Source organism: Tachypleus tridentatus, chromosome 11 (genome assembly GCF_004210375.1).
Source record: "Tachypleus tridentatus isolate NWPU-2018 chromosome 11, ASM421037v1, whole genome shotgun sequence".
Classification (NCBI taxonomy): Eukaryota; Metazoa; Arthropoda; class Merostomata; order Xiphosura; family Limulidae; genus Tachypleus; species Tachypleus tridentatus.
In genome coordinates, this window is record NC_134835.1 from 62525437 (window position 1) to 62549991 (window position 24555).

General features: G+C 29.1%; 2 protein-coding genes across 4 annotated transcripts in view; both read right to left on the minus strand.

The window, feature by feature from the left end:
* LOC143232290 (transcription factor Dp-2-like) overlaps positions 1–12954 on the minus strand; it is a 71068-nt gene extending 58114 nt beyond the window's left edge. The window contains exon 1 of one of the 2 annotated variants that reach the window (XM_076467516.1): positions 12668–12954. In XM_076467516.1, the coding sequence (XP_076323631.1) occupies positions 12668–12710 (43 nt within the window). In that variant the 5' untranslated portion in view covers positions 12711–12954. Of the gene's footprint in view, positions 1–12626 lie in introns of both variants that reach the window. The other variant, XM_076467517.1, reaches the window with a different exon arrangement.
* A 9626-nt stretch (positions 12955–22580) lies between these two features.
* The window catches only part of LOC143232294 (uncharacterized), a 45795-nt gene continuing 43820 nt past the window's right edge, over positions 22581–24555 (minus strand). For both annotated transcript variants that reach the window (XM_076467522.1, XM_076467521.1), the window contains exon 5: positions 22581–24498. In XM_076467522.1, coding sequence (XP_076323637.1) covers positions 24341–24498 — 158 coding nt within the window. In that variant the 3' untranslated portion in view covers positions 22581–24340. The remainder of the gene's footprint in view (positions 24499–24555) is intronic.

The following is a 24555-nucleotide window of genomic DNA, read 5'->3' on the forward strand; positions in this document are numbered from 1 at the left end:
TAATTTTCATATCAAATTTGAAAAAAAAAAGCTTTTTCATTCCATATTATGCAAAGAAAATATTTTAGAAACACAAGTATAAAATTCCTGACATTCCTTATTTCAAGTATTTTTCTAAGTGACTAACTTATTGATCTCTTTAATGAAAATATTCTATTAATTGCTGCATAGAAGTAACAATTCTGATTTTTGTTACCAGAAAACAAAATCACTGATTCCTGTGGCAACAATACTCAGCTTACATTTTATTAAAATATAACTATTATTAGTAGCACAATTTGGTGATCTCATTTTAAATGTGCTCCTCTTATCACTCCATCTTATTATTACTACTAAAAGACCAACTGTTTTAGTAATAACACTTGGATTATAATTACCTTATAAAGGACTAACACAATTTTCAACGACTGTGTAAGGTAAAATATCAACAGTAAGTCTTCATTAATTGAAGAATACGCCAAACTCAACATTTTTTTACAAATCACTAAATGCTATTATTATTTAGACCTTCCAGCTACTGATCTAAATTGCATCAGGATTTATGGCTAATACCACCAGAAATATCCTCTGTCCTGGCTAGTAGATTTTCACTTCATTTTTTATACACATTTAAATGTTTTACAAGTATTAAATCTGTGGAACAAATACTACCTAGTGGTAGACACTACAGCTTTATAGATGTTTAAGAACTGCTATTAGGGATTTAGTGATCATTTTCTGTTTGTTGATGGAGGGAGAGTGAAAATCAAGACATCTCTGATGGACCAAAAAGGCTCCTTAACATCTCATAATTACAGTTATACCCATTCTGTATAACAGTTACTAAAGTGAGTTGCAAAATGCTTGTAAAGCAAAATATAAAAATAAAAAAGTATATTTTAACTAATATTATGTATCCAATTATGGAGTTGCAGAAATCTAGAAAATGTTAAAAACGAAGCTCCAATATATTTGAAGGTTGTTTCCATCTTCATCAACAGCACTAGATGGCTTTTTAACCCTTATGGATCTACAAATCACAACACTTGCATGCTTTTGATGTAGTTTATACTGTGCAACAATACAATGGAAATAATGCTCAGAAATACATGTAAAAGAAAATGTTGAGATGATTACACATACTGCTGTAAAATATATAATTTAAAATATAATTTAAATGCTTGCTAGAGAATGCATGACATTCAGATCATACCTTTAATCATAGTACAATTAGTGAGTAAACCTGTTGAATTTGAAAGTAAAAACATTATCATGAACTAAGATATCCAACTGCGTACAAAGGACAGTAGCCTGTAGCCAACATTAAGGAAGAAGTAACCTACTTTGTTATCATTAAGTGGACTGTGTTTGGCCTTAATTTTATAAAATAATTTAAAAAAGCCTGTCTAACAAAAAAAAAAAATTCATTGCACAACACAGAAAGATATGTTAATAAAACAGTAAAAACCCAATAATTTCAATGTACAGGCATAAAATATAAACAGAAATGTTAAGTGTTAATTCAAAGTTTATCAAGAAAAAGACAGTTTTAAAGAATCCAAAGGTTTCTAATATATATATTTTCAACCACTGTAAAATTATTTCCATGGTCTTAGAATCTATTTATTAAATGAAAATTATACCAGTATGAGTATATTCAGTTTCTTACAAGTGAATAATTTTAAGATTTTTATATTATTTTATTATTAATAGTTTAAAGCAAAGGCTATGCCAAAATCTTATAACTTTTAGAAAAGTTGTGCAATATACATCTTTAATATATTAGAGAGGACACAAGGAAAACTTAAAACAGGGGCCAGGCATAGATTGTATGAAATTGTTTTGAACATTAGTTAATTAATTAATATTTTCAGGAATGCTAATCAAATTTTCATGGTGAATTTTCATAAAAACAAAGGTAACGGTAGTTTAAAATTATTTTATACTTTATGGAATTATATTCTTTGATTGCACCATAAAATTATTTGTAGCCAACTTCTCTCAATTTTTCAGTTTCTTTCACACAATAACTTGTACCATGGGAGCCCGGGGTAAAATGCCCCCTCTCAGGAAGTCCTTTACTTGTAAAAATATAAGGGTATAATTTCATTAATGCATACTTTGAGTGAATCAGTTTATAAAAACATATACTTCAACGATATGCTACAAGTGAACTCTGAAAGATTACATTAAAATAAACTCAATTAGAAAAAAAAATCCAAATTAATGCACATCCTTCTAATAGTTCACAATTTAACACAATTACCTAGTCCTACCAGAGCACTAATCTTCTAGAAGGTTATAATCTGACAAATACTGATTCCAACAATAAGATTAAACTAAGAGAGAGGTATTTCCTCAAGAACTTTGATATATGAAAATGCACCTTATCACATAGAAAATTGTAAATTACCTTTAAAGTATATGATCTAAAGTCATAATGTAAGCTATCAACAAAAAATGCAAGTTTATACAACATCCTTCTTGGCAAAAATGCAAACTCTAATTTTAAAACTGCAGCACACCTACTTCCTAAGCCTAAGCAAACCTAAGAAGTAAACCATTACTAAATTCTTCATATGCAAGGGTTTTCTTTTCTATCATAAAGAGAAAGATCTCCTTTTCCACAAAACTTAGCACTTCTTTCTCATAGTTTTTGTAAATTTAAGGATTTGTAGATGATAATGTTTGGTTGAAAAAATATCTTATACCTTTAAAACTGTACCATTTTGGACATAATTGTAAAAGAGCTTGTGCAACTCAACCAGGAAGTTTACAAACATAGCATGTTCAATACCCTGTTTATTGGAGTTATCAAATAAAATCCTTCTAAACATAATAAATTGTGAAAGAGAATTCAAAATGGCATTTTTTTTATTTTTCAAAACAAAATCACGAAGGCAAGACTGTCTATTTTTCATCTAATTAACTTTATTATTAAAGGAAACCTATGTTTATATGTCTCTAGTTCCTTATGCAAACATAACAAAAAAGAAATTAACATCTGTTTTACAAGTTACCAAATTATAATCCTCAAACTACAGTAAAGAAAAAGTAACATCTGCTGCCCACTCATGACAAAATATGAACTATCATCCCATTAATCTAGCTTATGTAATAGGAATTTTTAATTACTGTTTATTTTTAGAATTACTATTTTCTTCTCTTTACATTTTTTTTATTCTATATTATTTTAGTTGTCTTTAAACACAAGAAATCCTTCACATTACATCTGAGGCATGTAATTATTCTAAAAGTGTTTTCAAACCACAATGGGTTAGTCATCAAAATATCATTGTTCTCAGATTTTCTGACTTAATAATTAATATACCCAGCCTAGGCAGGTATCACAAAATTATAATACTAATGCATACACCTTACATGAATATGAATTTAAGAGTTTATAACCATTTAATGATACTTTTGAGAAATTACTTTAATAAGGGTAAACATATTATCAAAATGTATTGCATGCATCTGAATGTAATTTATACTATACAGTAATATAAAAGAAATAATGTTTGTGAGTGAAAGAAAATGTATGTATAATCAACAGCACAGATAAAACAATGTTTTCCAGTGTGTTGTATACACGTATTTAAGGCAGGTATGAAATATGTCCCTGAAACTGATTTCATATGTGTTCCATGAAGATCAGCTCAAACATATGTTAGCCAGTTTATTCTCACTACTGGTTACTGTTTGAAGTATGTAGTGATGTTATGTGTATAGTATGGATGAGAATTACTCTCCATTAAAATTACATTAGGTCCCCTATTAAAATAAAAATCATTCAACTTTTATTGCAGCAAATATATTTTTCTTTGAGATTTTTTTGGGGGAAGGGGACTCTGTGGTATCTGAGGCAGTGTATATAAATTAATGTTGAAGTTGCAGGATGTCTCGAATAGTGTAGTTTTAAGAGTACCTACCCTTTATGCACCAATAATTATTTACAATTAAAATTTTCAAATTTGCAAAAAAATTAGGGGTGGGAAAGGACTGAGTTTAGGGGAAATAGCTTTTCCCTGCTATACGAAAACTTCAGTAAATACCTTCCACATTTTCAGAAAGCCAGCCTAAATTGTCCTGTACATGTTAAGCCCATACTGACTTCATACACAAGGAGTATGTTAAAAGCCAACAGAATAAGCACCTGTACTTGTCTCTAAATAGAATTAAATACCAGTGACATCTTTATATTATGAGATGATAATGACACAGTTGTACCAGGTACTGCCTGACATTACAATTTCCTTGATAGTGTGCAAAAGTAATGTTATTGACAATAATTAATTTTCACTGTCCATGTGGTGATGCAGGATCTCATAGCTTGATAAAACAAAAAACATCTAATGCTTCTCATAGCATAAGTAAAGCCATTTTTACTGAAGGTCGGCAAGATATTGGCCCTGAAATTATGTTAAAGGCATAGTGACACTTTCTTCAGATATATTTTCTTATACTGTTAGCTTAGATTTATGTAACTAAGAAATTTTACTTTAAAATACACTATAGATCCTTGAACATTTTCCTCTTACACATGAATTGTCCAATTATAATTTATTTTGATGAGCTACATCCATAATCCACAATTAATTTACAAAAGTAACTGAAGATTATTGTCTCGTCAAAATATAATCCAAAAACATCTTATTTATGCAATTGTGTTGGGAACTAGTTGTAAAAATCATGAATGACAACTGGTTGAATAAATCAATCAAGCATACAGGTCTTTTTAATTTTTCAAATAATTAGAATGTTCACAAACAAATCAAGTTTAAGGTATTTGTTTTATCTCTAAGCTTTATTAATACAAATAAACAAATGTTAAAAGCAGCAACTTTATTAACCAATACAATAATTTTGGCTCTAAGGAGGACTGGTAATGGACAAGTTTCTTCAGTTATTTTAATTCTCATGTTGAACATTTTGACTTTGATTCCTAAAAATGTAAAATTAAAAGGAAACAGACCTATCTCCAAAATAGTGAAAATTAAAATACTAACTGAGAAGTAGAGATGGGAATTAGTGGAAGTTAAGATTAGACACAAAATTTAAGTTACAAGACAGGAAGGTAATAACCTATATAGTACCAAAACTGTATTCAAGGAGAGTTAGAGGACAAACCTAAAACCAGAAATATGTAAAGAAAGGGATTCAAAGCAGATTGAAGGAAAACACTTAAGTACAGTTCTTCTTACCCCTGTACACCATTTAGTCCATATATTAAAAAAAAAGTGTTGGTTAGTATGATAATGTGTTTACCTGTGTAGTCAAGAATGGGAGCACAGTGATATAATGCCATAAAATAGTTGAGAGAATACTATGTTTCACTCCTGTTGTAAAAGGTTACTTAAAAAGCATCCCAATCAAAAATTGTGAGTGACCATACTCGTGGTACTTCAGCCCCACCTCAACTATATTTGAAAAGGTCAAAAATTTAAATCACCAGATACTCAGTGAGAACTGAAGAGACTCAAAATGTCCTAAAAGACAGTGCAGTGGAAATATCAAAATAAAATAGTAATGTAAATGTTCCTTATCAGACTCAGAATGTGTTTTGTCATCCAGTGAAAATGCTGATTATACCACCCCCACTCCCAACAGATGTCCCATAAATCATCTACAGATAGCAGCAATGTTAAGTTCCAGCTACATACTTTTTCACATACTTTCTTTCAAGGAGTAGCTGGGGACCAGAACCAATTTTTGGACATTAGTTTTAACCTTCCCCCAAGAACATGCTGCCCTGAGTAAATACATATGCTGCACCCCTTTTTGTATTTGCTCTTTTAAAACCCCATCCTGGACATGCACACATAGGTGGAAAAGTATTCACTGAAACATAAACTACTAGATAAAAAAACTTTACTTCCAGAGAACATTACCCTCTCTTGGAGCACCAGTTCAGAGAACTGAATCATATCTAAACACACAAGATTAAACAGCATGTAAGAGTCTTGGCTGGACAAATTTAAATAAATACAGAACCTTCTTAAAGAAGTTGACAGTGTAAATTAAACCTACTGTGATGAGGACAAACATAGAGGTTATGTAAGAAACTGTGAAAGCTCCAACTATAATAAACTGTATAAAACATTAAATTATGCAGATCAGGACACTTTTTATTAATTGACTTCTGAACCACAAACACTTGCACAATTGTTAATATGGATGTATGGTGAATAGAAGTATCCATCCAGGTCACTATATATGACACAGGTGTGGGCCTAATCAGTAAATAGCAATTTAACAGAAAATAATTTAGCTGCTGTGAATTCCATCTAGCTTGGAGAAAAATCATACATTAAAATAAGAATCTCAAAGTTGAAAAGACAACAATGTGATGTAATAGAATTGTAGAAATGTATTTTGATACATCATTATGCTTGAATGTAAAAAAAGTCCTTTAATGAATAAAACTACTAGGTAGCCAACAACATTGCCAAACAGTAACTTTAATGAGATGTATTGTCCATCTAGGTAATGTACTTTAACCAAATGAGATGTGGATGAGCCACTCAAGATATATTACTGGTTAAGTGGTTAAACCTACGTGTGTACATGCAAGACATGCAGTAGCCGAAAGAGGTTAAAATAAGGCAAACATCCATATAAAATTCAATGCTGAACAGAGGAAGAACCAATAAGATCATACTACTTTACATAAAAGATATGAAGTTGAATCTAAGTCAAAGAAAGAGGCCTGAGAAACCCCCAGTGGCAAAAATAATAAATGACAATGTGGTGAGCAAATAGGGATATAAAGATAAGCATCCTATATATTCACAAACATCATCCTATAACTATAACTAAGAAGTGTTCATAGTAAATTCATGTATTTCAACTGAAAATTGTCTCCAGTCAAAATTGAATTCAAAAGGGTCTCCAAATGCTAGATTTAGTTGGAACAACAAAGTGATGGGATTAAAAACCTCAAGAAATGTAAGAAGTGATTTAACTAGATTCTTACTGAAGAAGATTGATACTTTACATTCTAGAACTTGTGATACACTGGATTAGAAAATAAGACGGATATTAAAGACCACACTCAAAAATCAATCTAACATTAGGTTAATAAAACCAAGAGTCCCAAAGATTAACAAACACTCCAAAATGAACCCCCTCCAAAATTAAAACAATTATCAAAATGAAATGAATAATAACATGCAGGGCAGAAAAAGTATGATGGGTCAAAGATACAAGACCATATAGAAGATGTACCACTAAGTCCCATTAAGGACTTGGGGACAAATTCAGATCAATTAAAAAGGGGGGAAAGGGAGATGGTTACTATATCATTGAAAGGTAGCAAGGCAAGTAGAAAAAAATAATGCCACTAAAAACATCTCCCATAATTAATTAAAAATGTATCTTTGGTGAGACATATTCACACAATTTCTCAATTATGTACATGTAAGCATTAAGTATGTAACATAACGAAGGTTGAAAGGTAAAAAATATTTGTGCTAATCTTTTTACTCAAATAAAGACTACATATGCAAGTTGCTTGAACCTCGTATTATTTGTACTGTGTCCAACACCACCTGGAAGAGACAAGCCCCTACCAAGAGTTCTGTTAATAAATAGTTTATTTCTAAAAAAAACATTAGAACTGACCAAAATATCAATAAGAATCATTCTACATGGCATAAGCATCTTCAGGCCTACAAGACATTAATTCAAAATTTAAAAGATAGAGCATACCTGAGAAAAACAAAAGAAATTAGATGAGCATAAGCTTCTTTGAAATTACAACTAGCTGAAACACCAACCCTTCAATAATTAACAGTATACTCATGGGGAAAAGTGGGCATTTACAAATAAACATCCACATAAACATGAAACCTGCCAAAGACACAGACAATTCAAAAATAATAGCCTGAATATGTTGATCAGTAAGTTTCAACAATGCCACCATAAGATTTCACCACATGCCAGGCATAGACTAAGTGAGTAAGGGCTCCAAACAAGGTAAAAAAATATATGACATTGGAAGGAACATATACAGCAGTAGTTAATGCTGACAGCATAATTCATATTGACTGATGTTACTAGCACAACTGTGAACAAAAAAACCTGAAAACTGACAGAAAAGTAAAGGTTATGAAAGATATCCTGATACATGTGCAATAAGACATATGGAAGTGAGAAGAGATGAGAATTATAAGTATGTTTAAGCATACTGTGCATTGTGCCAATGATACACAGAACTTGGAACCATACATTTGTTAACAACACAAAAGCAACTTAATAAGGAAAAGCTTTTAGTACTTCAGAATCAAAGCTGACTGATCCAAACCAAGTTACAACAAAATAACCTCTCTACTATCTTCCCAACACACTGATAACCTTTTTTTAGGGAAATTGAACAAAGTGGTTTACAAAATAACTCACCACTCTTGTATAAGGTTACAATAACATTTTGATTTTTGAAACACTCCCCAAAACAAAACTATATTTCCTTCTTTCAACAAACTAAGAACTCAGTAAAATTTTAAGAATTTTATCAAAATCTAACCCAAATCACTTTTTTTCAGCAATTCTTTCATGCCAATGTGACATTTCCGAATATCTTATTCCAGATGCACAACTTCAAATTTCTCAATACTAACCCTTAACTACCATTACAAGTCAGGATCACATAATCCTAAATGTATATTTTAAAAACACCATAATGTGTTTGAAAAAGTATACATGTTCTATTCAGAAAACTTCATTCATATAAAATAACAAAATCATGTTCAGAAACTGTTTATTACAAAATAAAATAGCATGCAATCATAAGGCATTTAACCTAGTAGTTAAAAATCATTGTTCACCTTCTACTCTATCCTACATGTGAAGATTGGCAAAGTCATTTTGGATAAAACATTTTAAACAATCAATTTCAACTAGCATTTTAGTTTAATCATAATAAAATTTCAAAATACTATAATAATAAAAACTTCAGATTATGAACATAAGTAACAAACAAAAGTCCAAAAATAGATCCACAAGTCATATTTGTCATCATTTATTGTTTTCTAACACAAAATGAATATTATATCAACTTCAAAAGTTCAGTCAATCCCATAACCATCCACCTTAATATTTTGTAAAACATCTGGGTCAACATTCAAATAACAGAGGGTTGCTCTACCAATCAATAAAAAGTGGAGGTCCTACCAAAACACAAACACATTCCAAAACCTTAACATATGAAAACTAATTAGGCCTACTCTTCCCAGATTTTCCCCAAACATCTTTTTTTTTTTATTTTAGAATCACCAAGTGTCAAGGGACTTTAAAAAAATCATAGTTAAATGTATTCATTAATTATTTCTCAGCTTCCTCAAGGTTTTTAAATAAATTTCATCTATGATAGAAGTTTTATTCTGAAAAAGTTTCACTTTTTTTTAAAACAGAAATTGATTCAGGTTATATAGAATTTATGGAAAAACTTATCCTCATTCTTAACAAAACTGATTAGCTTGTAAATCTCTTCAATCATCCACATTACAGTTCCCTTTAAAATCTCTTTAAAGAACCAATATTATCCTCAGTTCCCTGTTTTAAAATTAACATTAGCATAAAAATTCTTCAAGTCACATTTAATATTTTAAGCAAAAGAACTTTAACACTCTTTATTAATTTTAACAATTTTTTGGCTTATTTCTATATATATTGTAATATTCTGCATCTTTGAAGTAAATTCCATGTTATTCTTACATTAGCATTTTTAACAAATTTTTTTTTGTTGGAATACAAACATTTGGTAAAACATTCCCTCCTTTATTTCTTCAAACATCTTATTTTTAGAAGGTATACTTTCTAACATTTCAGGCACAACTCTTATTAACCCAACAACTCATTGTGATAAAAGAATCACAGGCAATACTGTTATGTTATGAACATTAATATTAAAATGTTCTTATACCAATTTTTAATCATGTCCCTCTTAGTGCTTAGAACAAGGTTTAAATCAGTATATTCCTCAATAAAATATTTCAAATGTTAAACAAATCAAATCATTCCCCTGCATCCTTGTGAAAAGCCTTGAAGACTAATCTTTTTAACTTACCTAAAATAATAAGCCTGTCTCTGTTAAAAGTATATTATCACTTAATCAAGTGAAAATATTCAATCTCTTTAAGTAGCTCAAATGTAAACACACTTTACAATCTCAATGACAAAATTTATTTCACAAGTTTTAAGTTCATTAAAAAAAACAATCACAACTATCACTCCTCCTACTAATGATCTCTTTAAAATACCTTAACTTCATTTAACCAAAATTCAGTAATGGTAATGCCATCTAAGATGCTAATTGCCACTAAAGCTTCTAACTCTAGCACTTAATGAAAAACATGTGCCACTAATACGAAGGACTTTTTTTTTTCAACTTTTAAGTCAGTAATAGTAACAAACCTATGCTTAAAGTATCATTAATACAATAAATGGTTCTTGACTCACAATCAATATTAAATTTCTATATTGTTTTTGAAACATTTTTAATGGAGGAGAAACAAAGAACTCACAGGAAGCAAATAAAAACATGCAAAATAGATGGCATAAGGCCATTTGGCTCACTGCTGTTACTCATTCTTCTACTACAATAACAATCAACACACCAAAACCAAACTAAATTAAATTTAACAAATAACATCCATAACTGAAAATTTTAACACTGCACACCTTATCATCAAGCAAACCATTCCACAAGTTTACAATTATAGCAAATGAAAACTGTTTCCCATGCATTTACTCTGTATGTATAAACATTAGTGTTCAAAAAGCCATTCGTATCACTCCCAGTAAAAAAAAAAGAAAAAGAGAGAAAACCCAAAATTGAACTCCTGACAAACCTTATGTGTCAAATCTGATATGCTGGAAAACACCATTTATCACCAAAATTTACTTTCTACCACCAAATCAATTTTATATTCACTTCTGAGCTCTTCCAATATTTCCCTAAAAATCTAACTTACTAATTAACCTTTTGTAATGTGAATTGGATATAAATATTGTATAAAAAATAATACATAACAAACATTAGAGTGCCCTCATCTATAAAAGAATCTCTGCTAAAAGTCAAATGTCTGTAAATTGTAATATACTGAAACATTTTTCTATAACTATAATGAGTATTAAATATGAAATGAAAACCTTCAAAACAAGTTTCTACATAACCTAGTATAATAATTATATTCTAGAAATTCTAAAGGTAAAACAAAATGTTATTATGTACAAATTAACACATGCACAACATGTATTAACTGCCTGTAAAACAAACAAAATGCCTAGGAATAAATGCTTCATTTATGTTTGACTCAAAAAATCTCTATATTATGTGTATTAAAAGAGTTAAGGTTGTTATGAATATTTTTCAGTAACAGGAACCTTACTCAGAAAAGTTGTGTTAAGTGTTTCACAACTTCTTTTTACTAGTTTATTTACCCATGAAAAAAAGCAAACAAAAACAGACCAAATCACATTGTTTAAATGTTAGCTATATAGACAAAACTACTGTAAAGGAACATTAGTAAAGCAACTTGAAAGTCAACATTCAATAAATAATATTCAACATGATTTTGCAAAGAAATCTTCAAATATTATCAACTTTAATGTTTTTTCAACCATAGAATTACTTTTTAATTTAAACGAACATAGATATTTGATGAGTAGGTTCAAATGTGGAACCGAGTTTTAACATCAAGCAGTGAGAGGCAATTCAAACTGCATCCAACTAACAAAACAAATTAGAAAGAACTTGCACAATAAAGTTACAATCATGGTAGAAAATTTTAAAAATCCTAATTACTATTGAAAGCACTAAACTTTCTTCCAAGTATTACATTTTGGTAAAACAAGCAGCTTCCTCTGATATACTTACAGAAAGTTTTATTATAATCATCTTGTAAGTTATGTAACTTTAAATCTCTTGTAAAGCCTTAATTATAATGTGTAGTTTTGATCCCTTTTAGAAAAGATAATAGCAGCAACACACTGAAAAGACAGCAGATGATTACTAAGTTACTTAAAGCATTTTAACTATAGTACAAAGACAAAAATGTATGAACTTATGAATAGTGCTTTCTTTGAGAAGTAACACCATAGTAATTTTATTGTCTTAAAAGTTAAATATGTTTATGAAATGGTCAAAATGTCCATTATAAATCTGTTTGAAAAATGTCTAATGTAACAATGTCAATGGTGTTGGAAACTAGAAATGGAATCCAAACTTGTTCTTTCCAATTCCATCAAGTTTAGCAAATTTCTTCCTATTTTGTTTCAATAGGAATAGTTATGTACAGTTAATAGAGGTAATCATGAACTTAACACAGTATCAATCAAAATACCTACTTTAACGGTTTAACAAGAGGTCAGAACTTTTGTCGTAATAAATAATTTATCAAACTTTGTACTATTAACAGTTTTGGTATTAGGCTCTTAGTATTATAACAGTGTTATAAATACAATTACTACAGGGCATTTATTGTCACAAACATAATTTTGACGATCCTTTCCAAGATTATTTTACATTTCTTTATTGTTGGTCGTTAATAGTTTAATAAACAATACATTTCTTGAATTATTGAAAATGAATATAAAAAACTATTTTACAAATATTACTATAAAAACATGCAATTTAAAACACGTACAAGCAACTTCCTGTACAAATGCATTGTTGTAAAAATCATACCTCGAGTCTCGACGTTTACAAGTTTTATGTTACAATTGAGCATCAACTACAAATTTGTGCAATGTGCGCATTAAAAGATTAAAAAATGGTAATAATACTGTCACTTGGTGTTATTACTATTATTAATTATTTAAAATATGCAGCAGAATATTCACGCGAAAAAGAAAATCCCTCATTTATTCGTTTGATCATTATTACATAACAATAAATTATAAACTTTATAACTCAAATATATTTCTCTTCCAACCAATTTCACACGTCCTATCCAGCGACACTTTCTCAAAAGTAATTTAAAACACTAGCGCTCCTTGTGTTTACCGGAAATCGTCAGCAAATATTCACAACAGCGCCATTAGCCGTGACACTTAAAAATGATATATCAAACTTACAACTGTAGTGTTACAAGTTTTAGTTATTATTTTCGATCACCTTTGACAAAATCTAGTAATTTATTGCATAATTTGTTTTTGAAAACCTACATTAATTCCATGTAGACTAACTTTACAAATGAGTTACAGAGTTTGTATACTTTTAACATTTTTGAAAGTTGACATTGGGAATTGCAACACTGTTCTCGAAAAAACCAATAATGTGATACCTGGTAAACGCAACTCACAACTTCAATTGCATGTTAATTACTGTAAATTATTTTTTCTTTTCACGATAATATTTTCGTTACTAAAAATCTCTGCATTATCTGAAACCGATATGCGGAGTATACTCGTAGATTTAGTCCTCTGACTTCTCAGTCCAATGTCTACCTAATAAAGAAATAAAAAAGAGACAACAATTGGCTTAAAAAAGGTATACTTCCTTTTAACAAAAACACATACACAGAGATTTTCTTATATATATATACATTAGTATTATCATTTATGTGTGACCTTTCAATTATGAGACATTTTGAAACTGAACCACACCATATGCGACTCAAAAACTAAATTGTCAAGTAAGAACCATAAGTTTTAGACATAGCTGTTTCTTATTTAGAACTGGTGACTGAAGCCAAAGAAGGAGAATCCACTCAGCAGTATCCGCCATCAGTGCAACTACTTTTAAAAAGAAAATTGTAAAATAATACACAATTTTTTTTTAAAACCAGTGTAAATATGTAATATATAAACATAGTCTTTGTTTTCTATATTATTATATATAAATATACCATTATTATAAATTTATTAATTAATTTGAGTATATTCATTTCTTGTATATGAATTTTCAAGAAATATGTTAAGTTGATATTCATCTAGGTGCCTTGGTTTCTTTGCCATTTTAAAGTAGATAATACCTGTTCTGCTCGCGTATGATATTACTACTGTACGTTACGTTGTGAAGGATGTATCTCAGAACGGCTGGTATGGGTATTAACACTTTTATTGTTCTCTGCTTATCAATAAAAGTGCTAATACCTATACCAGCCGTTCTGAGATACATTTTTATTTAAAGTGGGTTCCTTTTCATCAAGGTTGTGAAGGATGCTGACAGCAGTGTCATGCAATGATATCTCAAATTTACGACCACACTGATGTTTCAACGGAATTGATAACCAATTAAATAAGTGATACAAGCGTCCCGAGATCATAATGTTGAAAATAATTTTGTATATAAAGTTTTAACCTTCGTGATAGTGGGAAAACTACTTGAAGTGAAAATGTATATCAAGACGGCTGATATGGATATTAAAACTTTTAAAACAAAGTAGAGAACAACACTTAGAGTTTTTTAGACCTTCTTAAAGGTAACCCTAATAAGGTCGAAACGTTGTTCTCTACTTTATCTTAATAAACGTTTTAATACCTATAACAGCGGTCTAGAGACACAGTTTTAACCTGCAATTTTCACTAATTCATTTTTATTATTATAAATGGTTAGAAGAGTCTTCTCTAAAGTAGTTTAGTTTATCTGAATACGCCCCAAACAGTGATGGATTTAGTATTAGGTTCAGAAAACTCGCGCCAAGAGCCCTCATTTCAGAGCAGTGTTGAATCAAAACATTTTCGAGGAGTGGGATGTATTTAAATCAAAATTCGACAAAGCGGAAAATTACTGCGCTTCAGTACTTTTTGCATGCCCCTGAGTTCAACACTGATTCAGAGGGGTCCCAAACAAACTTAACAGTGCAATATATTTTCCATAATTATTAATTAAACACCGTATTGATCAAATTATTTTTGTAATAAGCTATATTGAAAAAGAAAGACAAATAAAAGAAATATTGTTTTGGATTTATACTATAAAATTTTAAACTGCCGAAAAATAAGAGTAAGTTCTGCTAAATACCTTTCAAGTATAAAATATAAACATAAGAAGTGTATAGAACAAGCCTATGATAATGTTTTAGATATGGCTAAAAATATATATCCAGGTCTTCAAGAAAGAATTAAAAAAAAAACAGCATTAGCCTTATTTGTATCTCATGTTAGATATTCGCTATCGTCTGTCTAGTCGGCAGTTATGCCTCAGAATGAAGTTCTGAAACAGCATTATTTCTTTTTATTTTGTGCAAATTTATCAGTATTTCCCCTGCTTCTGCAGAAAAATGTAATATTATACCGATTGCTTTGGGAATAATACAATATTAAAAAAAAAGTTTGCGGGACCAGATTGTCTACAAAAGCAGACGTTGTTTACGCTCTTAAAAATAATTTTTTAAATAAACTCTTCCACAAAATTAAAGCTAAAATAAAAGCTCCATCTTTTATTTAAAAGTTTAATGATCATGAAAAAAAATCATGATTTCATGTTGGTTGAAAATATCACGAGTAAATGCGATAAATCTATCATTTCAATATCCAGATCTGGACATTTTGAAGGTAGAAACATCAACAAAATCGTTGAAAGAATTCATCTTTAAATTAAGTAATATTTTGAATCAAATAAAAATGAAGCACGTAATTTATGTACCATTAGTAAAACAAAGAAGTAAAGCAAGCTAAATGAGGAAAAAAAAACAGTATCCTTTGATAAAAATGCTAATAATGAACTATTGTTAACAGGAAGATATCAATTCATTTTTAGCGTAATTTGTAATTGACTGGTTACTGAAACTGACAAAATAATTTATTAAAGTTAATCATTTTAAAATATTCTTTGATTTTACAATGGATAAGAAAGAAAACAAGAATGTTTGAAATTTAATCTAATTTTTACATGAATGATATAGGCACTGAGTTATTTAAAAAGAATGCAGCACATTTCCAAAAAACATTGCGAAGAAAATGTTTGTATAATTCTATATCCAATGTATCGCATTTAGCATTTTTAACCATAGAAACAGTGATGAGATTTTTTAAAATTCTTTCTCATAGCAATACTGCGAGTGAAAGGTAATTTTCTGTGGTAAAAAAGTGATGAACTATTCACGGAGCACAATGTCATTTACCTTCTCTCTCACTTTTCAACATGGAAAATAAGAATTACAGCATATGATAAATCATGAAGATATTATTTACCAATTTATAGTTTAAAACTTCAGGTAAGTTTTGATATGGAATAGATATTTATTCTTTATCTATTTGAGTTTATATTATATTAATATATCTAATACAGTATTAGTTACTAATTCACACCATCATGAATTATCCAAATGATTATGTCAAAAGTAATGCTAGCAATAGTTTGGGGTCCAAATGTGAAGCCACAGAATAGTTAAATCCGCTACTGATCACAAAGAGCAGGGGCCCAGTATGGCCAGGTGGTTAAAGCACTCAACTCAGAATCTGAATGTTGCAGGTTTGAATCCCTGTCACACCCAACATGCTGGCCCTTTCAGCTGTGGGGATGTTATAATGTGACAGTCATTCTCACTATTCTTTGGTAAAAGAGTAGCCCAAGAGTTGGCAGTGGGTAGTGATGACTAGCTGCCTTTCCTCTAGTCTTACACTGCTAAATTAGGAACAGCTAGCCCTGATGTAGCTTTGTGTGAAATTCAAAGCCAATATGTAATAATACACCTTAATTCAGTTACTGAACAACAAAGAACATTAAAAGCTTTAACTTTTTTAAAAAATCTTTTAACTGAAGTTTTATACTGTTTTTTTAACAACCATGAACTTTATGAAGTTATGACTTTCATTATTTTACAGTTATTTAAAAGGCACATCATGATATAACCTGTATGTGACAGTTTTATATAATAGTGTATTTAATAAAAACACATCACACACAAGTAATTTTATTGGGTAGTAACTGCACATTTTATACATCATACATTATGATATTTATAAAATAAATCACATTTATATATTTATAGAATGAAAACATAAAGAGTATTAATCAAACACTGAAAACAGACAAGCAAAACTTTTGTTGTGCTTCATAACTGTACTTTAGTTACAAAAGTACTAACATGTATTAATACACAGTGTAAATTTAACACATTATCAGCATATCCATATCATTTACATATCATTTAGCTTTATGAAAACATAATAAACTTTTGCAGTGAAAACTGAATACAAAAAATTACACTGCATTTACTTATCTTATAGTAAAAGAATTCTAGTAATATATAATACAATATAAAAATTTATTTCTGAGTAATCTGGACATTATATCTACATTTGCAAAATAAATGAATATTCAAATAGAGCTCTTGTCTGTCACCAAATTTTTTAGTAAAGAATAGAAAAATATTTAGGGCCACTAAAACTTCATTTTACAAGTGCTTGTAAGGAAGAATTAATTCAGACAGTCATAAATGCACTATCTATATATGCAAGTACATTAATATTAAAGTATTCACAAAATATTTGAAATTATGTAATTTTGTGTCTTAGCCATAGTTTCTACATTTCAATCATTGTCATGAAAAGTGGTCACCTAAGTGTTATTAGATCTAGGCTACTACTACTCATGTCAATGATTGATATTGACTGCAACAATTTTACAGTATCTAAATCGCAATATCAAGAACAATTATATATATAGAAGATACCCACAGAAACACTTCCTTTCTATTTCATAATTCTCACAAGTAATCTTATATGAATTTTAAAAAAATATTAAAGAAATGCAAACACATTATTACTTTTATCTTGTAAATATGTAGCACTGTGCATTTTTTAGAAATTTGTTTTCCTGTAGTATCTGTTGCATGCTTATATGTTACAGATATCTGAACACTTAAAATTGTTTAATTATTCAAAAAGTATTTTGTATACACATTAAACAAATATACTTATCCCAAAAAGACCATTTATTTTTGGTAAATAACAGTACTCAATAAAACTCAACTACTAATTACTCACATAAGAACATATATTTATTATTTCTATGTGATTAAACACAGTAATTAAGTTTCAGTCTTTAGTGAACTAATTACAATAGAGCTTTTATAACATGAATGCTAAGATAAAGATGTAGTATTATAAACTGACTTAGAAACCGACTAGATGAACTAAAACATAAACGACACATGGAAGCTTAAAGCTTCCATCGAATTGCAATGAAATTATACTCAATCACCTTTAAAACAGGAAAATCTTTTAAAAATGAATTAAAGCCCAAATGACACTATAATTTGCTCAAACTCAACAGTTAATAAGAGACAAATAATAACTGGTACAATATTACAAACCCTAATACACTGGCATATATTTATTTGCACAGGTGCCAAGAAAGGAGGCAGAAGGGGAATATGCCACTGCACGTTGAATAGTTTTTTAGCAAAATACATTCTACTCCCATTTCTTTTGTTAGTTCTTTTTAACCCATACTTCCCCTAACTGAAGTTAGGCACTAACACTTATCCAGTCATGTTGTGACTGATGAAACGAAATACAATTAGTTACCTGTTCACATGTGTTTACTGTATTAACAACAACAAATTTAACACGCTGTTCTTACTTTTATTTACACACAACTTGTACAGAATATTAAAAATCTTTGTGCTTATTATGTTATACATAAGCATCACTGAAAGAAACCTATCATTTTTAACCTGTTCTTTTTCAGGTTACCTGTCAGGTCTGAGTTTATGTTCTAAAATAGTAAGACTGACAGTAACACATCATTTAAACAGGATTATAAAGGGGTTTCAGGCATTCATAATACCACTGCATGATCCTGAAACAACACACTTAAGAAACAAGGTTTAGATCTTTTGGTTTTGCATCAAATAATTAAGTTTAATATTTAAGCAAATAAATAATCATATTGAGATGACCCATCACAATAACAAATTCATTTAATTGGTTCTTAAGCATTTTTTTGTGTGTGTTTAAGCACAAAGTCATACAATGGGCTATTTGTGCTTTATCCACAACAAATATCAAAATTTAGTTTTTACTTTATAAGCTTTAGCTTACTACTGAATCACTGGGGGTTGGATTTCTAGAGTAACACTTTATTGCAAACATACATTACAAAAGAAGAAAAAAACAGAATTGTCTTACAAGTTAGGGTCAAGTTATATCACCAAGTTTCATGAAGCTAGTTTTTGGCTTCAGGTTCACACTTTTTAAGACTCTTACAGCTCCTCTAATACTCTTCACCCTTAACTCAACTGACCATTGCAAGGTTATCCCAAGTAACAGCAATTTCCTTGATGAATTCTTAACTTTATGAAGATGTGTACAGAGCCACCTAGTGGTAGAGCCTATACATAACTTTGTAGATGACTTTTTACTTTTAGATATTACATTATTCTCAAAACTAAAAATATTGTCAAAATAAAGTTTATAATATTCTAATTTCTATCTGTGAATAAACAATGGCCATTAAAATATTTTTTAATGTTATGTGTCTTTTGCTACACATACCATAACTCTTATTAGTGGTTTATGAAGTGCATCAAGTTCTAAATTGTTACAGATAGTCATAGTAGTTGCTAATGTCACTATTAATGAAGTTACTATAAAATTTATTTTTTAACTACTTTTTCATTTAAAAACTTGTTCTCCAATGGCATAGCTGTAAAGATTAAATTAAAAATTAAATTTTGATGCCCATGGAAGGCACAGCACACACAGCCCATTGTGTAGTTTTATGCTTAGCTACAAATAAACAATTTACAAAGGTATGTTAATGAATTTTCAGAGTATTTCACTAATATTCACCCAAATATAAAATATTCAGTTGAATGTGAACATAAATATTGTTTGTCATCTTTGGATAATTCAGAATATTATCAATATGACAGCTTAAAAAGTCCTCATAGCTTGTAAAAGAACATTCTTGGTATTTCATACTCATTAAGATAGGTTTGTTCCTAAAGCATATAAAATTAATTTAGTTATAGAGGACTTGTGAATCATGCCTTATAGGACCATGGACACTTATTCTAAGATATATGATAACATACTTTGTCGTAAACAGTTTTTGGAATGCAATGAAACCAATTGGAAATCAATATCACCAAAACACTGACCACCCTAAAACTTTAACACATGATGTACCTGAGAAAGCAAGAGGAATAACATTATTGTGTTGGGGGCAGTTGTCAAAACACATTAAAAATATTTTTCAATAGCATAAATGAATTAATCATGAGATTTTTTATCTTTATGATTTATAATAAATATTTTTCAGTTTTAAAACTGTAATACTTGAAAATAATAAGAAGTAACTTTTCACTTTCAAATGTACGTGTCCTGGATGTGTAGAGGAATAAGTATGCTGTGCCTCACTGCTAGGTGGCTTTTTGTTCATTTATAGGAACACTTTCCCAGGAAATTTAAGAATTAATCAAGTACTGAATGACTACTGTCACCTGTAAGACTGCTATCAGTTATGATAACTTTGTAATAGTTAGTTAAACTGAAAATTAGAAGAAACTGAGGATTTGTGTTAGTCAAACACTAACTTGAGATGAAACCAATTTTATCACTTCTCTTTAAGCTGTGAGCTAGTAACTTTTCCTCCTCCTTTTTTTGCTTAAGAACAATTAATATAAAATTTTAAGTGCCTTAAAACACACCTCTAAAAATTAAATTCCATCATCTTAAGTGTAATAAATGAAAACATTTTTATATTTTTTGGACAACTAACAAACTTAACTTGTATTGAAACGTTTGTAAAAGTTTCATTATTTAAGAGGAAATATTTAGTGTTAGTGATTCATTAGTTTTTATTACTCAAATACAGTATAACCATACTGATTATACCCTTCATTTTCCTATACATGTCTAAACCTAATGCTGATTTTGATATATGTACAGTGCATTTGATTTAGCAAATATGATAAAGTTGTATCAATTTATTCCAGGTAAATTAAAAGAATTGAATCTTGAGTTCATTGTAGTAGTTTTGTATGAAAAGTACTTTCTATCAAATAAACATTTTTACAATTTCAAAAATTAACTGGAAATTATTATAACCAAAGTTCAATTTGGCTGTAGTTTGGCAAAAAAAACAGCAATAAAAATGTATCATGAAAGGTTGGTAATGGCAAAGTGTATGTTTTAATGAATTGGTTGAAAATTAACAGTTGCTAATGAACAATAACAGAGAGAGAGAAAATAACTTACAATAATGATGAGAAAAAAACATTACAGAAGCCTTATCTACATGTAATGAGATTACATATTTAACTGTTGAGAAATTTGTCTCAAACGTACACTTATAATAATGTAGCAATATGTTAAACAATGTTTAATGACTAGTTATTAAAGAAACCAGTAACCTATGCATTCAATTTATCACTTCATATAAAAACCTGATGACCCTGTAAATATCAATACTTTCTTAAGTTAAGGTGGAGATAAATAACATATGATGCAAAAAAATTAGTATGTAATCAAATTCAGCTAAAACAGTAAACTAATATTATGTAAAGTTGGCTATATATTTTTAATTCATATACTAAAAGAATACAAGTGATCAAAGCTTCTACAGATCATACAAAAATCTTCCAATAACTTATATGTGTATTTGTTATGTAACTCTTTACACGTATCAAGCTTTCTTTAAAGCACTTTCTGATTGTCAAAGACAAGCTAGTAGGTCTGAAAAGGATAATGTAATCACATTTTATATACAAGTTGAAGGGAAGGATCATTCTTGTAAACTGAACAAATATACATACAATTTTGTTGAATTCTCTATTTATAAGTAAACATTTTTTTAAATTATAAGCTTAGGGCACAACTTTTATGTGCTAAATATCATATTTAAACTAGTAGACTATACAATGTATCAAGAAAAAAAAAGATTTAGATATAAACTTAAGTCTAAATATATGACATGCAGTTATTTTACATAAGAGAACAACAATAAAATTGAAAACAAAATGATTTTTACACAATGGATATGCCTTTATTAAAATCATTACTTCAATATATTTCAAAAATTCAACAAAAATTATGGAATATATACAAGAACAGTATCAACAATTAACAACTGCTACAATGTTACATCACGATGGATTTTTATGGGATTAATAAAAAAAACAATATAGTACAAATAATACACTATGAAAAGTATTTCTACAAAACCAGACATTTGCTTGAGGTTGGCTAATTAAAAATACATCTATGCATCTTAGTAAAGATACAGCTGTATAGAAAAATGTGATTGGCTGAAATACACCTATAGGCTAATCACTTTGTTACACTTTTTGATGAAATTAGCATGCATATCAGAAGTGCAAAATAAGAATAAAAAGTGCAATGTGTGCATTTAGCCTCTTATATGTATATAAAATCGCACCTGAAAAGGTTTCAATATCACAAACTTTCATTATGAAGTGAAAATTGAATCTTTAAAGTATTTATGACATTATTTGTAAAGGAAACATTTGTATTTTGGGAACATAACAATCTTGTCCAAAAATGGAATTAACAATATTTTGTTTTGAAGCTAACAACGTAATTTTCTTCCTGCTATCCATTTTTGTATATTTTATTTCCTTCTTATATTCAAGAAAAGCTGGATATTGACATGCATACAAGAAATGAGTAACAAATAACAGTACTGTAGGAAAACACATACAGATTTTCTTTATTTATTGCTTATTTACAATCTGTCCACTTGACTTTGTACTGTATAATTAAAGTTCCATTACATAAAATGTTAAAAAATATGCCATGCATTATTAACCCAATCTCAAAATATGAATAACTTATGATGTAACTGAATATGTAATGTTTTTCATGGTAATTCGAACAGTAGTTCAAAAGTTGTTTATTTGGAAGGAAATTCTGTGATGCTTCTAATTCTAGTATTATAATGGAAGATATCTGATATCACATGTGAAATTCAACATTATATCAATATATTATTTTTGTTATTTTTCCTATAACTACAAATAAAATAAATCATTAAGAACAATTACATGAAAGCTGCATTTAAAATGTTTTGTAAAATAACTTGAAATAAAACTGCTTAAAGCAGCCAAAATAATATCAGTGTGGATAACAAGAAATTTATGTTTTTAACACAGAACAAAAAGTTTTCTCCTACTTTCAAATCTGTAGGTACATTTCTCTTATTTTAGTCTTAACTACAAGTAAATTAGTATTTACACACTATAAATGTATTGGGCATTCTGGTATATTGATCTCAAAACTGTAGGTGAATTACTCAAGCCTGTAATATGTCTGTAAATTGTCTTTTTTAATTTTTTTTTCCATTAAATAGCAATTAAGTATGCAACTTAAATTTTTGTCATATTCATAAAACAGATAATTAAAGGTCCTATAACTCTTCACTCTATATTATGCTTACAGAAAATCTTTTAAAAAATGTAAGAAAATTAGATACAGAACTGCTTTTGGAAAAAAATATTTGATAAATAACAACAGTGTGGCCAATATTTTAAATCAGTGAAGTTAGTCAGATCAGCTGACCTTCGTGATAACTGTTATAAGGGTTTGAGTTTTCAATATTATAATATACACCAAAGGTTACAGAAAAGTAAATCACAGAAAAATGTATTTTAGTAGGAAACAAACCAATAATCAACATAAAACCTCAAAGGCAGTTATGTATTCTATATTTCACTTCTTTTCAACTAACAGTGTTACAATAGCTGTTAATATGCTGACCAATACCTTAAGGTGATGGAACAATCTAGAACTATTTGTTCAATGAGGAAAATAGGGAAAAAGATGTATTAAAAATCAAACTATGGCAATTTCACACAATTATGTCTATTCAGTTATACGTGATACATTTAATGTTGAATTTAAAGTTACAAATTAACCCTTAAACAGTGGGTATGCTGTGAGTAGCAGCATCAACTGATGATGGCCATCATTTAAGGGTTAAAGATTGGAACCTTTTCATTTTTTAAGTAATCTATTATGATTAATTACTATTGTGTATAGTTTATCACAAGATGGTACAATATGCAAGTGGCCAGCACTGGGACTGTGATGTAATAAAAGCATGAAGGGTCATGAAATGTTACATTTTACCTACTTAACAATTTGATTTGTTTCCTAATATGCTGAGATCTTTATGTTTCCTTCTTTCTGTAATCATATCACTTATTAAAAACTAAATTACTGAAATTCGTAAGTTATTTTTTGTATTCAATGTCCTAATGATACAAAGAAAAATGCCTTTCAACAATGAAATTAGTTTTTAAAATAAGATACCTAAAATGTTTGATGTGACATCATCTCCTATCAAAGTTTTGTAAAGTTGGGGAAAAGAAAGAAAATACACCTATTACTCTTTTCTCAAGTAATTATGTATGAAATAAACTTCAGTATATTCTCAATGATGATACTAAAGTTGGTATTCTTCTAAAAGTTTTTTTACTTCTACACTAAAGTCATTTAGGTGATGTGGAACCCACTTCTCTACAACACTGGACACAATGTTATTATTATACGATGACAGATAAAGTAATGATGTAAAGGCTGCTTCCAGAATATCCCATGAAACTAACAAAAAGAGAAAAAAATATCTTAAAAACTTGGCTACTATAAATAAAGCTCAGT